Source organism: Drosophila willistoni, chromosome 3R (genome assembly GCF_018902025.1).
Source record: "Drosophila willistoni isolate 14030-0811.24 chromosome 3R, UCI_dwil_1.1, whole genome shotgun sequence".
Lineage (NCBI taxonomy): Eukaryota > Metazoa > Arthropoda > Insecta > Diptera > Drosophilidae > Drosophila > Drosophila willistoni.
This window is the reverse complement of record NC_061086.1, coordinates 694,428-711,426: the sequence shown is the minus strand read 5'-3', so window position 1 is coordinate 711,426 and position 16,999 is coordinate 694,428. Positions and strand designations below refer to the sequence as shown.

Sequence of the window (16,999 nt, the reverse complement as noted above, 5' to 3'; positions counted from 1 at the left end):
CTTAACAGTGTTCTAAACGGAAAAAAAACTTAACAGTGGATTAACAGAGGAGTGACGATAAGTTGAGTTTAACAGTGACGATAAATTGGTAGACATGCATATTGCACCAGAAAATTTTGCAGCACTACGGCAGCGAGTTGGCAGACCTGTCAGAATTTGCGTGTGTATTGCGTATTTTAAAGTGGAACTAAAAAGTGGATGTAATTATATACACTGGTGATTATAATTGTTTTATAATAAATAGCTATATTTACCTGTACATATACATACACAAAATAAAACAAAACAAATGTAATACGCTTATATACACATATATATATATATATATATATATATTTTCGCATCCGTATAGGTAGTTTCCGCCGTGTCGTGGTAACCAACTTGGATTGACTTTTCAGGGACAATAGTGTCACAGCCATCCCAGGAAATGGAAAAAAAAATATCTTCGTCGTCGCAGCCGCGTATTTTAAAAAAAAAACACTTTAGAGTGAAGCATCAGAAGGTAAAGCTATTTCGAGCTAACGAACCCATACTGAGCGTATTTATGTGGGGAATAAACCATACCGTAAGTTGCCTACTCCTGTCCTCCAAAGGAATAACTTTCAATTAACAATTTACAGATCAATGAGCTAAGTCACGTGATGGTTCCAGTGATGCTTCTGCCGGATGACTTTCGTGCTTACTCGAAAATCAAAGTCGACAACCATTTATTTAACAAGTACGCATTTTAGATGCTTCTCAATGCAGTGAAGCATGTAGAAAGAACAAAAACTAAGGCTCGTTTAATTAAACGAGAAGTTACTTAATTCCTATTGCTGAAAGGATTGCTCTGATCAAGCATATATCAGTATTTCTATATTAACGAAATAAAGTTACACAAAAAGCAGCTTATTGTCTTTTTGAAGATTTTGGAATCATTGTATTTAATATACAAATGTTCGCCAAAAACCTTTTAAAACAAAAGGATTCTGTCAGAATTCTGGCTGTGCCGCTTTGATCGTTACTAATACATACACTTATTTATAGATAGAAGCTAAGCAGTAGCCTAATCTAATCATAAGAATATTATCCTCATTATCCTTTGTAGAGAAAACATGCCTTCGCATTTCAAAGTCAAAGAGTATTGCCCATTGGTCTTTCGCAATTTACGGGAACGTTTTGGTGTCGACGATGTAGACTTTCGCGAGTCCTTGACTCGATCGCAACCGATTCGAATCGACTCTTCGGGTAAGTCTGGAGCGCAGTTCTACCAGAGCTACGACAAATTCTTCATAATCAAGAGTTTGACATCTGAAGAAATCGAGCGTATGCATGCATTTTTAAAGCATTACCATCCAGTGAGTAACTATTTCCTGCTTCCCAAGCAGCTTTATTAATCATAGTGTTTTATTAAATTTCAGTACGTCGTTGAGCGGCATGGAAAAACTCTTTTGCCACAGTACCTAGGAATGTATCGGGTAACAGTCGAGAGCGTGCAATATTACTTTGTGGTCATGAGAAACGTTTTCAGTTCCCATTTAACTATTCACAAGTACGGGTAATAAATCAAGTGTTAACAAACTGATTATTAAAAAGTAAAAATTGTCTAGGAAGTTCGATTTAAAAGGCAGCACTGTGGATCGAGAGGCATCTGAGAAAGAACTTGAAAAACATTTACCTACGTTCAAGGACAATGATTTTATAAAACAAAAAGTAAAGTTGGAGATTGGAGACGAGGCAAAAAAGAAGCTAATGGATACCCTGAACAATGATGTTGATGTAAGTATACAGGCTGAAAAGAATGCCCAAAGGAAAGTCTCATATATATTTATACTCTTGCACAAAGGGTTTATTAATTTTGGTCAGAAGTGTGCAACGTATAGAAGAAAGCATATAAAGTATATATATTTTTGATCAGCATGACGAGACGAGTTCATATAGCCATGAATGTTCTTGGCTTTGTAAAACGATGGTCAAAAGTGTTTTACGATCTGTACACAACCAAAATTCTGTATACTTCATTAATCCGTCCTATCTTAGAGTACGGATCTTGCATATGGTCACAAAGTAAAATTGAATTGGTTCAAAAGCAATTTCTGCTTTTTGCTCTTCGCGGTCTTAACTCCAGTAGGCTTCTTTTAATCAATCTTCCTTCTTTAATTAATCGTAGAGTAATGCTTGGTGCTATCTTTATTCACAAACTTTTAATAGGTGAAATAGACTGTCCCCTAGACTCCGTAGACCTACTAGAAATTTTATTCCTCTATCCGTAAAATGCTGCACTTCTAACTATTTTTTGCATGAACCTTTTTGAGTCCTATCTTCTGATTACAATCTTCTGTATCCCGTAATCAGAACAGAAGCCTCTCTTTCTCTTGTGAAAACCTCTATTTTAGCACACTTAGCTCGTAATTAGCTGTAGTTAATCATATTTTAATTGTTTGTCCGTTTTATTTGTATTTGTTCACGCGATCGTGCCGTTCGATATACGGCTGCGCCCCACGTTCGGTCGGGCGGGAGATGGATAGCTCTGCTTTGGTTCGCGCGAAACAGGCTATGTCCTGGTGTCGTATGGAACGCACTTGAACGTACTTCGCATTGTACGCGTCAACGTCCAAACAATATGTCCGTCCGTCTGGATCAACGCAAACTCCTCCTAGACCGTTAGAGCTACAGAGTTGAAACTTTGCATGTAGGCTTGTGTATTCTTCAGGGGTTGTATATCTCAGCCGTGTCGAATCACCATATCTTATAGCTTCCATACAAACGGCACAGTCCCGAACAGTGACTTTTCTCAATAACTTTGTTATTTTCTGAGATATTGGTGATTTGAAAATCAGGAAATTTGACTTTTGTTATTGCTTTCAAATTAAATATTTGTTAGTTTAATATATCTGTTAATGACTGTGCCGAATTTGATAAAGATCGGGTAACTATATCATATAGCTCTCATAGGAACGATCGGTGGAAAACAGTGACTTTGATCAATATGTTCGTTATTTCCTATCAGACACTGTCATCCCATTTGTTATGCGTATACCTGTAGCAATTTGTTCTCTTATTTTTTCAATACTTATGGGTTTATCTTAAAATGTAGTTTTTATCTTAAAACCACCTTCAAACTTAAGAGTATCGCCCACATTCCATATGCCTTTGATACCTTTCAATTGTTAGCTAAAAATATGCAGATACCATGCTATTCATTTCATACGGATATAAGGATCTTTCATCGGTTCATTAACTAAAATATACAAGCTTTGGCTAACGATTTTGCCACAATCATTTATTAATGATACTATACTTATTAGTATATTACTCTGAGAAACAAATTTTGATGGAAATTGCGTAATAGGTAACGAAATTATTGTTCAAATTTGCTCTTTTCGACCGATGTTGATCAAATTTGGTATAGTCAATAATAGCAATACAAAACTTAGAATTATTAACTTTTATGACAATAGCCCAAAAAAGCAAAGTTATGGAGAAAAGTCACTGACCGTGACTTTGCCGTTTGTATGGATGCTATATGATATAGTGATCCGGCTGAGTCCGAGATACACAACCCTTGCAGTACAAAAAAGCCTACATGCAAAATTTCAGCCCTGTGTCTTCAAAGGTCCAGGAAGAGATCGCGTCAATCAACACGGCCGGACAGACGGCCGATCAAGAATATATACACTTTATTAATCGGAGATACTTTCCTCTATTCGTTGGTGTATACAAGGTGTATATGGAAGCTATGAAGTTCCTAAGTCCGGGATATACAAGACCTGCAGTATATAGAAATTTCAGCTCTGTACCTCTGGCGGTTTAAGAGAAGTTTGCTCTGATTCGGACGGACAGATGTTTATAACGGGTGTTTTTTTAAGCGTTTGGTTTTTAAAATTGAAATGAAACACACAAAATTTGAATATTATTCTTAAATTTTTATTTGAGATGATAAAGTAATCTCTGCCAATTACTTTTTAAAAATGACTTCATGTAAATGTTGGCCGCGACTGCGTTTCAAGTGATCAACACGGAAGGTCCCATTTCGCACCACTTTTTCCAGCATGTCTAAGGGAATTTTCATTGACACTGGCCGCTACAGCTGCAATATTCTCTTCTGTGCGATCTTCATTGACACTGGCCGCTACAAATGCGAAATTTGTCCACAATTGCCTTTATGGCTTGCTCGGTTGGTCGGTTGTGTCGACCATAATATGGACGTAATTTGCGAAACACATTTTTCACAGAACACGAATTTTGATAATAAATTTCAATGATTTGTAAACGTTGTTCGGGCGTAAGTCTTTCCATGATGAAATGCCAAACTAAACTGAGCATTTTTCACTTTTACAGCTGTCATGAACATCATGCGGTATGTCAGTGTTGCCAACGTGAAAAACCAAAAGCTTAAAAAAACACGCGTTACTTTATGGCGTCTATGCGTTGCCCACTTCTGACCAAATACCTTTTTTGCAAGGGTACAATAAAACAATAATATTCAATGTACCTTGTATGAGTTCGCCATGCACTGCACATATGTACCTATGTATGTATGTTGCCTGAGTTTTTGAATTGCCTTTGGTCACAGTTGGGTGTTTTTCCCTAAAAAGAAGTATACAACCACATGTACTTTGCTAGGTTTAATTGTATTGCTAGTGATTTTTCCATAAAATCTGACTAAACTCCCTTGATCGAGAGTAAAGCCAAAAGTTGACCAGATTTTTGATTTGACTACTTAAATACACTGTATTTTTTTTTTTTTTATTATTTTCATTTGTGTTGTGAAAAGTAATAAAGTAATCAGAAAAACCAAAATATACTATCATTTTTAAAACAGCTTCTGACTAAACTGCATATAATGGATTATTCCCTATTGGTTGGGATACACGACTGTGTGCGGGCAGAAGAGGAAGCATTACAAGGCGATAGTGCACAGGCTACAGGACGCAGCGAGAATAGCGAAAGTGAGGAGTGTGATAGTGGCGAACGGTAAGAAAATAAAATTACAAGCCTAAATTACATTTCAAAAGTTTTCGTGTCTCCTTGATTAAAGTTGGACTTATAACACACCCCCCGACTCACCAAGAGGTGCTCAATATAAAGAAGTCGTGTATGAAGCTGACATATACTCCATTCCAAGTGTTGAAGGTAAATAATTCTATTTAGCGGACTTCTTAATTTTTTTTTCAACTTTTTAAAGTAGTGTCTTCTGGATATTTTATAGTAAGGCTCGAAACACAAATATGTATTAAATGGATACATGTCACATTTAGTTAGTGTGTCATAACGATCACGAGCGTTATACAACTTTTTACGTTGTTTACAGTATTGAAACGTAGAAAAGAAGTTATTTTTGTTAAGCATAGTCGTGGTTTGCATGAGTAGCCAAAGTGATTTTGCCATTTCAGTCTTCTTGCCGAATGCTATTATTAATTTTTTTTTTTTTTTTTTTTTTTTTTTTTTAACGTTTAATATATATTTGTTGAATCTACTCTTAAATTAGAGCCTAACAACAAGTTTGAGATATTTTTCTTAGACTAGTACTTAAGATAAATCCTGGGGATATTGCAGGCGGCCCTAATCACTTGTTATTGGGTTGGTCTGTCATTTCTTTTAAGACGAGTTCTATTATTAGTTCGCGTAAGGGAATTGGCAAGAACATTTGGGTGTGCATCCAGTTTCGCAGAATACTTTAGTTGTTGAGTACCTATTTCAGATTTTACGCTAGGTATATTTAGATCATTTTGAATGTTGTCGTTTCGTATATACCACGGGGCCCCCGTGATTGATCTTAAAATCTTCGACTGCGCTCTTTGTATAATATCGACATTGCTGGTACTTGCATTTCCCCATAGTACGGCTCCGTAAGTCCAGATGGGTTTCAGTACGGAGTTGTATAGGAGGACTTTATACTCCAGACGTAGAGGGGACCGAGCATTGATGATCCAATGCAGGCTACTCGCTTTCAGTTTAAGCTGTGACTTTTTTGCTTCGATGTGCTTGCGCCAAGTTAGTCTTCTGTCTAGGTGGATGTCAAGGTAAGTGACATCCACGGCTTCAGGAACTGGTACGTTGTTTAGCATTAGAGCTGGGCAGTTTCTTCTGTTAAGCGTAAATGTAACATGTTTGCATTTCTGCTCGTTGACCCGGATACGCCAGGTTGCTAGCCATTCCTCTACCACCTTAAGGTGTTCCTCTAGTTTTGCAGAGGCTTGTATTGGGCATTTGGATCTGCTAAGGATTGCCGTGTCATCGGCAAAAGTGGACGTTGTAAGTCCTAAACTCGTTGGTAGGTCTGCAGTGTACAGCAGGTAGAGCAATGGGCCGAGTACACTGCCTTGCGGTACACCAGCTTTGATTTCAAAATCAGCGGAGACGGAGCCATTACATCTTACAGCGAATTTCCTATTGTAAAGGTAAGATTCCATGAGTTTGTGTGTGTACTGTGGCAGTTTTTGCCGGATTTTGAACATCAGACCCTCCAGCCAAACTCTATCGAAAGCCTGGGCAACGTCGAGAAAGACAGCCGCACAGTATTCTTTTAGTTCGAATGCTGTTCGTATTTCGGATGTTATGCGATTGACTTGTTCAATTGTACCATGTTTTTCGCGGAAGCCAAACTGGTGTGAAGGGATTGTGTTCTCCGATGCCAGAAATGAGTTTAGGCGGATCTGCAGGACCTTTTCAAAAAGCTTCGAAAGACATGGCAGCAAACTAATTGGCCTATAGGATGATGGCTGGATTTTGTCCTTTCCCACTTTAGGAATCATGATGATAGTGGGCTTTTTCCATGTTCTTGGGAAGTAGCCAATTTTTATTATAGCGTTGAACAGTTTGCAGATATATTGTATTGCAATGATAGGGAGTTCTAGGATCATTTTCGGTGTGATTAGGTCATGGCCAGGGGCTTTTTTCGGCTTTATGTGGTTTTTAATAACTGCAGTGATCTCGTCCGATTGGAGTTCCGAGTACTCACTATCCGTTAATGTGTTCGAAGGGGGAAGTACAGATGAGTTTGATGTTGGATTTGGCTGGAAAACCATTTTAAGATGTGTGGCAAATACGGATGCCCTCTCTTCGTCACTGCGGGCCCATCCACCGGTTGGACTCCTTATCGGTGAAATTGTCTCTGTAGGAGCGCTTAAAGTTGGGTGGGCTTTCCACAGAGGATGTTTAGTGCTGGTTGGACTGAGCTTTTCTATGTATTTCCTTTGAGCCCAGCTTTCCTCTTGTCTTAACGCCTTGGAGAGGTTGCGATGAGCTTGCCTTAGGCGAAGTTTTGCTGCTGGTGATCGAGTAATCTGCCATTCTCTTCTTAGACGTCGTTTTTCCGTTACTAATTGTTCTATCCGCCGGTTCGTAGGCCTGTCAACAGGTTTGGTGTAAGAAGAGGCATGTGGAGTAGATACTCTTGCTGCAGCTCCCATCATCGACTCAAGTGCAGAGACGCACATATCAATGTCCTCTGCAGCATCCAGTTTCGGCGAACAGTCAATGTGGGCACTCATGTACATTTTAAATTTAAGCCAATTTGTTTTGTTGTTTGTAAGCCTATATGGGCGATCAAGTACTTGAGGTCTTGTTAATAATGTGAATAGCACTGGAGAGTGATCGGAAGTTAAATCTAGCAGTGTTTCCGCAGTGATCCGATTACGTGGAATCCTCTTGGTTACTGCGAAATCAATCAAGTCAGGCACTTTCTGTGGATCTGTGGGCCAATAAGTAGGCCTACCCGGTGAGACGCAATCCATCTTATTGAGAGGGTTGACTATTGTGTTGTATAACTGCTTTCCTTTAGGATTTACCAGGCGAGATCCCCAGTGCGTATGTTTGGCGTTATAGTCCCCTGCTGCAATGAAGCGATCTCCGAGTGTGTTAAAGAAATCGGTAAATTCCTTTTCAGAGATTGAGAAGCGTGGTGGGCAGTACAGGGCGACCAATGTAGTGTTGCCGCAGCTGGTTTGGACGGTTATAGCAGTTGCTTGTAGGTGCTGTGTTTCAAATCTGTTGAGGAACGAGTGTTTTATACGGTTTTTGATTAGGATACCGGTCCCGCCATGAGCTTTTCCGTCTGGATGGTTTGTTGCGTAGAAGGTATATTTTGGTATTTGAAAATTATTTTTTGATGTTAAATGTGTTTCCGAAATCAGCAAAACGTCGATTTCACTTGAGTCTAGGAATAGTTGCAGTTCATTTTTGTGCTTGGAGATGCCGTTAGCATTCCAAAGACATAGACGTAGGGAAGCCATTATTTATTCTCGATAAGCTTCTGGATAAGCAGGTTTTGATTCCGCATCAGTTCGTGCATACAGTTTTGCATGAACGTCATAAAAGTGGTCATGTTTTGATTGAGTGAGATCAATAGGGCCTCTAAACCACTTGGAGTTTGCTGGCCAAGCTCTGGTGCGCTAGGTTGCGGATTCTGTAGATGGCGGAGTGACGGGGTCTCTTTCGCGGGCTCCGTCTGTCCAGTTCGGAGCACACTAGCGAAGGATACACTAGGACTGGTTGTAGCAGTCATGTTGGATGATCTAGCAGCCTTGGCGAAGAAGACCTCCGGTGTAGTTTTGGAGGCGTTGAAGATGATTTTTGGTCCAGCTGGGGGTTTCCGCCCGTTTAGGTGTGATTTAAGATCCTTAAAGACAGGACATCCTCTGTAGTTGGCCGTGTGGTTCCCTCCACAGTTGCTGCATAGTCTTAGTGCGACGTTGTTTCTGTCCTTGGTGCAAATTCCATCTTCATGATGTTCGCCGCAGCCAACACACACTGACCTAAGATTGCAATTGTTAGAGGTGTGGTTGTATTCCTGGCAGTTTTTACACTGCGGTGGTTGGCGTCTCTTATGGGGCTCCTCTACGGTGATTCTTCTGTGCAATAGAAGCTGTAGGTTGTAGATCGGGTGCACTTCATTTGGCTTCGACCGCTTTGCATCTGGTTGGAGCTCGATTTTAAAGAGCGGCTGTGCGACTTTGTTCCTGTTGATGATGTTGTTAAGTCCGTTGACCGCAAACCCTTTTTCGACCAACGCGTCTGCTATTTCTTGAGTAGGGACCGATGGCTCAATCCCCTTTAACACAACCTGGAGCCCTTTACTGCTTTTTAGTTGGTAGGTATAGAAGTTGATGTTAGCATTACGGAGGTACTTTTCGATGATGCGGAAATTGTCCTCAGTTTGGGCCTGACATTTAATTTCTTTAATGTTACCTCTATTGAGAGGGGTTACAACAAAGTTATTTGCCCCTACTGTTTCTACTAGCTTCGAAATCAGGGCGCTGCAGTTGGCTCCACGGATGTATAAAGGGGGTGGTCTAGCCGATTTAACTTTATCTACAGCGCCGGCTTGATCGTCTTGCTGATCGGCAAGAATTTTAAAACGATTCCCGCTAAGGGGTGCTACTCGTTCATTTGGTTTGGTTATTTTCGGCGTATTGCCACTTTTTTTCTTTTGCGGGCTTAGCTTCCGCTTAGTTATTTTAATATATCTGTCCATTCCAGTTTGGACAGAAGTCGTTGGGTTTACTATTGTGGCTGACTCTGGGCGACTTGTCGTTGACGGCTTGAGGCAGGTCAATACTTTGGCAGACGTTGCAGTAGTTGCTGTCAACGAGCTGACGGTGCTGGTTGCTGTCAACGAGCTGACGGTGCTGGTTGGTGCAATCGGTGACCCAGTTATCGATATTGATGGAGAAGCACACTGCTCTCTCCACGGTAAGTTGCTGTTAATTGCTGAGTGGCTGGCACTTTCGGTGTTATTGCTTACGTTAGCATACGGTGGGGTCGGCGACACCACCGAAAAGTACGCGTTGTTGCGTTGGACCGAGAGTCGACGCTCACGTTGTTGTTGTACAATTAGTTCTTGTAGCTGTTGTTGGTGGGGATCGGTAGAGCTTGGGCCCGAATTGGTGGACATGCCTTTTGTAAAAATTACGCACTTTGTTGTTGCAACTTAGTATTTATTGCTATTAGAGCAATCTAATAGCAATATGATTGTAAATAGGCGTCTCTGAGGCGACTGAGAGCCCTACACAACTTTTTGCAAACGCAGACTTTTTTTTTTTTTACACTCAATTTTTGCGGAGTGCATTAAAAAAACACGTCTGCACACGGCGGCAGTTGAATTGAAAGGATTAATGAATGTTCTACATTCCACGGAAACAATCAGATCGCGTTTACTTCATGTTCCATCTTTAGAACGAAACAAATTAACCGAATATTAATACTGAGTCGGGGTTAACTTTTGCCGCGCCGAAGATTGTATACCCTTGCAAAGTTTTTTTTTTTACTCTTACCCTACCTATTACCGGAAAAGAGAAAAAACGTTTTATCTAAAATTTGTAATTTTCGTAAAATGGCCCACAATCTTAGACTGAAGCATGCCATTTCATCGTCTGTTTATATAAAATCGTCTATGAAATTTAGCATAATCATTACCAGTTATTAATAAAAGTCGCTGTTTTCGACCGATTCTTTATATGGGAGGCTTATGATATAGTCGCTGGATACCTCTCGAATTTGCATTGTCACTCACAATATCAAGTGTTTCTGCAGAGTTGCAACTTCTGCCGGTTTAAGGTCGGCCATGTATTTTTACACAAAGGAATCGAATATAACATACACCTAGACCTCGCTTTGCGTTGGGGATACGTTCCAAAAAAACACGACGCAAACTGAAACGACGCAAAGTGAATTATGATTTTCTATAGGCAACCATGAAAAGATCAAAGATAGGTTCCCGGGCTATGAAAATACAAATTTTTAGAAAGAAAAATTGAACAAAGTAAACATTTAAAAACAAAAATGTTATTGCATTCATTCATTTAAAAAAAAAATTGCTTCCATTTATTCCATTTTATTCCATTTTATTTTATCTTTATGAGTTTTTAGTGGCTTCGTTCACCAAAAATTTGTCCAGAGTTTGGTGAATAGCTTTTTTTTGTAAATTTAAATAAATTTCTTGGTAGCAGTTGATGTTTGGGATACCTTAAAACTTCTGTCATTGTCAGGATCGTTTTTTATAAAAATTCTCCATTGCTTCGTCAATCAGACCCATCGGTTTTGAAATTTGTTTGGAGGTTAAACACTGTTCTACGAACATTTCTACTAAACCTTCCCCGAGTTTTGATAGCAAGACGCAATTATAAACAGAAGTAGGTAAGCTAGATGTCAATGTTGAAAAACGTAAAACTGCCAAAAATTCAAAGGCAATAAAAGTTGATATTGGCGTTGCCACAATGGCTGATTAAGAAAAAAAAAGTTAAACACTCGAACTCAAAACAACGCAACAACGAGAATTTAACGACGCACAGTGAAAATTAGTACTAATAAAGCAGCGACGCAACTTCGAAAAAACGCAAAGCGAAACGACGCAAAGCGGGGTCTAGGTGTATTTGAAATTTCCGTGAGATAATTATATTCATTATCTACAGTGACTTTTCGAAGATCATCGAATGTGTATGTGAATGATTTGATTGCCGACTTACAGACCGAACGCATTTGATGTGCAGTTTTTTTTACAAAAGCGTAGACGTTGCAGAGTTTTCAACTAAAATTCGCCCTTTATTGGCGACAGCAAAAGTTCCAAGCAATTGTTTGTTTGTTGATATGTTAACCCACGGAAAATTCTGGATGTCCCGTGTATCGTCGGCGATCAGTTGTCGATAATGAACAATCTACTTTAAAAAATGTCGATGTTGACAATCGCTGCATTGTGCCACACTCGCTAATATTGCCCAAAGCTATAATTCCATTGTCTATGTTACTGGACGACTTCTAAATGGTTGTTAATATTTTACATGTGTGTTCAAGGGGATTTAAAAATAGACTCACAATTTCAACTTCTTATAGGCAGACCGAAGGTGAATATAGGGCTTCACCGATTTAAAGGAATAACCTAAATTTTGTTTAATATCTTAGCTATTCATTTAAGACATGATTTGGTAAGAGCAGAACAACGTCTACCGGTTCAGCTAGTACTATATAAAACAAAAAACCAACTTTAATTATTTCTAATTCGAATTGCATGAAAACAATCGCTGAAAATTGTTTTTTTTTTATATTTAAAAACTTTTTTTTTTTACGAAAAAGCCACCATGCTGGAACATTTAGTTTAAGCTGTTTTAGGACCGAGTAATCAAAGTAAACTTTAACCGAATGTTTTCATATGACAACTAGCAAAATAGGTGACTTCGGCAATCCATTCTGCTTTTAATGAATATGTGGTTGACACCAACATTTCAAATCTCTAAAGATTACTGTGAAACTACCGTATATAATATATTTTCTGATATTAAGAACAGTGGGGCCTTATCGTTCATAAAATATATCGGTCTGTTATGAAACCCTTCTGGTAATACTGATGCAATTTTAGCAAAACATTTCTTGTTTCTTAAAATTTATAAACGTATTACCATGAATGAAATTACGTGTATACCAAGCAGACTATCTTTTTAAAAGCAATGGCTTCTGTGATGGCTAAAATTATTTTCTAAATTTTTTTGCCATTTTTCTTTTTGAAACTTTGTAATATTAATAGCGAAATCGTCGCGACAACTTACGTTTTTCATCGCGCTTTTTTGGTTTACATAGTAAAGATCGTTTGAACTCGATTTTTAATTTGGCATGTTGATAGATTGTAAAAGGAAATATTGGGGTGCAATATTTGATTGGGATAGTGTTAATATTGTGGATCAAAATCACTTATATGTACATAGCTTCTATTCCAGACAAAACCCCAATTATTGAACTTCTAGGTTCATGATGTATTCTAAACCAGAAACATTTGGTTAAATATGCATAATGCATTAAAATTTGGTGTTTGTTTCTAGAGTTCTGCTCATTTTTGTCGGGTTGTCTTATTATCAGTACAGTTGAAATATTGATTTTTTTTCTAGAAATAAGGCAGATACTTTATACATTTAAAACTTAATCACATATATTTCAATATAATTAACCCTTGCCAACTCTATGATTTGTTTAAATTTATTAAATTGCAGAGAAACGAGAGATCTATTTCATAGCAATAATAGATGTCCTGACTCAATATGGGGTCAAAAAGCAGGTATATGAAATCTCATTTTTAAGCAGATAGTTGCCATTATAAAACAACATAAATTTTTTTTTTTCCAGGCGGCTAAAGCAGCAAAGACGGTGAAATATGGAAGTAATGTGGACGGAATATCGACATGTGATCCCGAACAATATGCCAAAAGATTCCTGGAATTTATGGATAAAGCTATAGAATAAGATACGAAATTGTATTTGCCACATTAAAATTGTTAAATGTATGTATAAATTAGTTTTTAGTTTCCTTTTCTTTTCTTGCACGTTGAAATCTAAGTTTTGCCGAAACGTTAATCTTACTGATTCTCCATCGTTTGAGCACGGTTAATTAGTATGAGAAAAACATAAAAAGTGTCCAGGCGATTACTAAAATTTATAGAATTGTTATAATATGTTGTAAGATATTGCTCCGCGATTCTTACCACAAAACGGTTCACTTGATGGCGCGGGGTAGTTTGTAATCCACTATCAAAGTTCTTCATGTTTTCAAATCGATCCCGTATTCTAGAAATAGTGCATGCTTTACAAAACGTGTGTTTGAAGGGTAATATGTTTATTACGTTTTAGCACTCTCTATGGTCGAATCGTCCGATACTTGTTGTGAATAAACATCCACGTGGTTTCCATTTAGTTCCCGTTCGATTTCGTTGGCTTGCCACTTCTCGAATTTTGCACGCAATTGCTTAGCTCGAGTTGCCATCTGGGCCTATTTAATTTAAGCATGTATATAAAATTTTAGCGGTTGGTACTAATTTAAAAGCTAGTCCTATTTTTAGTTTAAGTCTTACTTCCTTAAGCGAATCATCATTTTCACCGAAATTCTTTCCAATGTCGCTTTCCCCATCGGAACTATTACTGGATTCATTCTCCTCACTATCCCCCTCCTCTTCACTATCCGATCTTTCACTATATCGTCGATCATCGGGCGGCGGAGTAAAGCATTTCAATGGCTTTAGTCCTTTAAGGCCATGGCTTGATTTAGTACATTTCTCCATTTCGCGAAATTTGTTTAACATGGTGGAAGTGGTTTGAGTTTTCTGAAGAATATTGTCTGCAAATTGGGAAGCGTGTTTCGATTCCGGATTCAATTGGTCATCCTGATCGGAATCTGGAGTCGGCATTTTGACTACTCCTTCCCGTGGAGGTGTTATACGAAATTGCCGTCTTTCTACTTCGTTTGGACGATAAGTTTCAAAGAACTTGAACTTTTCACTTAATTCAGCCGTTGCAATTTTTATATCTTCTGGCTTTGCGTCACATTTTACCACGTTGCCTTCAGCAAGCTAAATAATTTAAATCATAAAAAGAGCAATATATTAATATACTAACTTAGCTATTAGCATAGTTGCTAAAAACTTCATGTACGGCCGATTTACGTCGCAAACGAACGGAAAATAGTTAAATAAAACTACTGAAATTTACTTCTTGACTGCTACGTGCATCTAACTTAGAGGCTGATCGAATTATCTGTCCCTCTTGAGCACCACCTTTATGTCCAGAGTGGGGCACAGCGTTAGCGTCTAGTTCCATAAAAATGCTTCGCGACTTTTTAGTTATAGCTGCCAAATACAAAAAAAATTACATGAGAAACATGATCAATGGCAATTAAGTAAGCTATACTTGCCGGACTCAAAGACATCAGCATCTTCCAACAAATTACTGTTGCCAACAGTTTCCAAAGATTGAGATGCCTTACTTTTTCCAAACATCTCGCCTTTCTCGAATCTTTCTTTGATTTGGCGGGCTGCGTCTCCAATTTCTACATCTGCCTGCTTGCCGATGGACGTAATATTCTGTTCAGATTCGGCAACTGCTTGTTGATACATCTCTTTAATTTTCGCTTGTTTACCCATGAAGAGGCGAGATCGTATATTTTGTATTTCCTGTTTCCTTTCCTCCCGACGCTCTTCTTTAGACATAATATGCCCCTGCTCGAATTTAGATCTTATATCATTCATGGCTTCGCCAAGTCCCACAGGTATTTCCCTCTTAGTTTGTCTCCTGGAGCGTACAAGCGCTAAATCATTGTCGTTATCATCATCATCATTCTCTTCTATGCTCTCGTCATTGTCTCCATTATTGTGATCTACATCACCTTTGTAGTCATCGGTGTCATCAATTTGGCCATATTCATCTACCTCATTGGCACCACCATCAATACAGCTTTGTAGTCCTTGCTTTTGTAGCTTTGCGAGTTTTAATAAAATAGACGAATTTCGCTTTGCAGTAGAAGTATGTCGTTCAGGAAGTGACTCCTGGCTTTTGGTCAAATCTTTCTCGAATACTTGAAACCTAGACCGGACATTTAATTGTTGTAGTTCCTCAAGTCCCAGATCCGGTTTGTCCGAAGCTGTTAATTACAATTTGGGGATAACAGCATTGAATGAAAAATAGTGAATGAAAATTACCTCTGGCCACGTCTGGTGGCAACTCCACAGGCTGGCTCTCTCTAATAATTAGCTCGGCTTTGCGGGGCTTAGTCTCCTTTTCGTCTTGTACAATTTTGGGAGCAAACAGCAACTTAAAGTGTATGTTGCAATAAAGATTTCCTTCGTGACTTTGATAGTTGTCAAATCTGAAAATCTTAGAGATAGATTAACAAGTTCATTTTTTATGCGTTGTGCATACTTAATTTGCTTCGAACAGTCCTTGCACCGAAGGCACGTCTTGTGATAAATATCTTTGTCCCCCTTGAATTGTATGACAACTTCCTCCATCTTGTACACAGGTTTGTCGCACTGGCGGCAATTTGACCGCTTCTCAGTATCCGAGTTCTGCCAAGATAATTGTTTTCAAAAAGTATAAAAAAAGATGCAATATATTTTGGGGTTGTCGAATTGACTTAAAAGTGTTACGAGGATGCAAATAATATGGTTGGGTTAACAAATGAATTGCTTACACTGAAAACTTTTTGTGCTTTACTAGAATCACTAGAACGTACATGGATCAAATTACGCTTTTGCAAGGCATCAAATTTGCTAAAACTGCTTTTCTGTAATATAAAAGTTTTTATAAGTGGATTGATTTGGTTAAATTCAGTTTATAAGGATATACATAGTATAATCAAATTGGTTAGTATTTGTGTAATTCTTTTCAATCATGGTCTCTCAGTTATAAAAGTATGGAATCAGGGGCAAAAAACAATAGGCCATACAAAGTGTCTTAAAGATCTGTCAAATGAGGAGTTCATATGCCGTTTGTCGTAATAATCTTAATTCTTTTAATTAATCTTTAATCCTGTTTAATCTTTAAATTATCTTCAGTTTTGCACAGTGGACAGTTGAATATACGCATACATGTGAAGAGGTGTTGTCCGCATCAGAATGGTTAGAGACCGAATTGGAGCGAGAGTCGTCAGTTGCAGTTGAGAGTTGAAAGTCGACAGTTGTCAGTCGAAAGTCGTCGCGAAGCTCAATTAAAGTTGTTCTCAGTTGCCTTTAATATAACCTAACCACTCAGAATCGTCTATAATACTTTAGTTAATAAACATAATCAATATAATAAACTTTACATTTGGGAGCTCGTCCCATTCTGAGTTGGATTAGGCTATTAAACTTTACATTTAGGTACTCGTCCAGTTCCATCCAGTTATGTATACTAATACGTGCGTGAAAAGAAAAAAAAAAAAAGAGACCAAAAAGTGGACAAAGTTGAACCAGCAGTATACATACAAAGTGTTTAATGACGCCACGCACACCATCTCAAAAATCGAATTCGCCGAAAAAGGCGCGAAACGCAGTGGCTGTGGCGCCAATATCAGCAGACAAAGCATCATCAGTGCCGCCAAAAATTCGGCATCAGAACCCGAAAGAGGAAAGAGAGAGACAGACAGAAACAGTGCCCGAAACAGTGATCGGAACAGTGAGCAAAGTAGTGAAGAACAGAAGCAGCGACCGAAACAGCACTTGACCTAATAAACAAAATTGAAACAGTGGAAACGGAACAAGCGATGGCTAACGCCGTGGAAATGCAA

At 38.5% G+C, this 16,999-nt stretch overlaps 2 protein-coding genes across 4 annotated transcripts in view; one reads left to right on the top strand and one right to left on the bottom strand.

Annotated features, from left to right (window-relative positions):
* Window positions 1–137: 137 nt before the first annotated feature.
* Window positions 138–13,250, top strand: LOC6651599 (phosphatidylinositol 5-phosphate 4-kinase type-2 beta). Its single transcript, XM_002072515.4, has 10 exons — window positions 138–216; window positions 353–565; window positions 621–718; window positions 1,088–1,337; window positions 1,401–1,531; window positions 1,590–1,758; window positions 4,805–4,956; window positions 5,021–5,115; window positions 12,960–13,024; window positions 13,093–13,250. The coding sequence occupies exons 2-10, from the start codon at window positions 428–430 to the stop codon at window positions 13,207–13,209; spliced, it is 1,215 nt and encodes a 404-aa protein (XP_002072551.1). The 5' UTR covers window positions 138–216; window positions 353–427; the 3' UTR covers window positions 13,210–13,250.
* LOC26530160 (LIM domain and actin-binding protein 1) overlaps window positions 13,207–16,999 on the bottom strand; it is a 17,582-nt gene continuing 13,789 nt past the window's right edge. The window contains exons 1-10 of one of the 3 annotated variants that reach the window (XM_047012540.1): window positions 16,587–16,625; window positions 15,926–16,018; window positions 15,655–15,800; window positions 15,435–15,601; window positions 14,651–15,376; window positions 14,449–14,585; window positions 13,815–14,309; window positions 13,587–13,732; window positions 13,449–13,530; window positions 13,207–13,392 (exon numbers count right to left, since the gene is read on the bottom strand). In XM_047012540.1, coding sequence (XP_046868496.1) covers window positions 13,390–13,392; window positions 13,449–13,530; window positions 13,587–13,732; window positions 13,815–14,309; window positions 14,449–14,585; window positions 14,651–15,376; window positions 15,435–15,601; window positions 15,655–15,800; window positions 15,926–16,018; window positions 16,587–16,610 — 2,019 coding nt within the window. In that variant the 5' untranslated portion in view covers window positions 16,611–16,625 and the 3' untranslated portion in view covers window positions 13,207–13,389. Of the gene's footprint in view, window positions 13,393–13,448; window positions 13,531–13,586; window positions 13,733–13,814; window positions 14,310–14,448; window positions 14,586–14,650; window positions 15,377–15,434; window positions 15,602–15,654; window positions 15,801–15,925; window positions 16,019–16,586; window positions 16,626–16,999 lie in introns of those variants that run through there. The other 2 variants (XM_047012498.1, XM_023180691.2) reach the window with 2 other exon arrangements.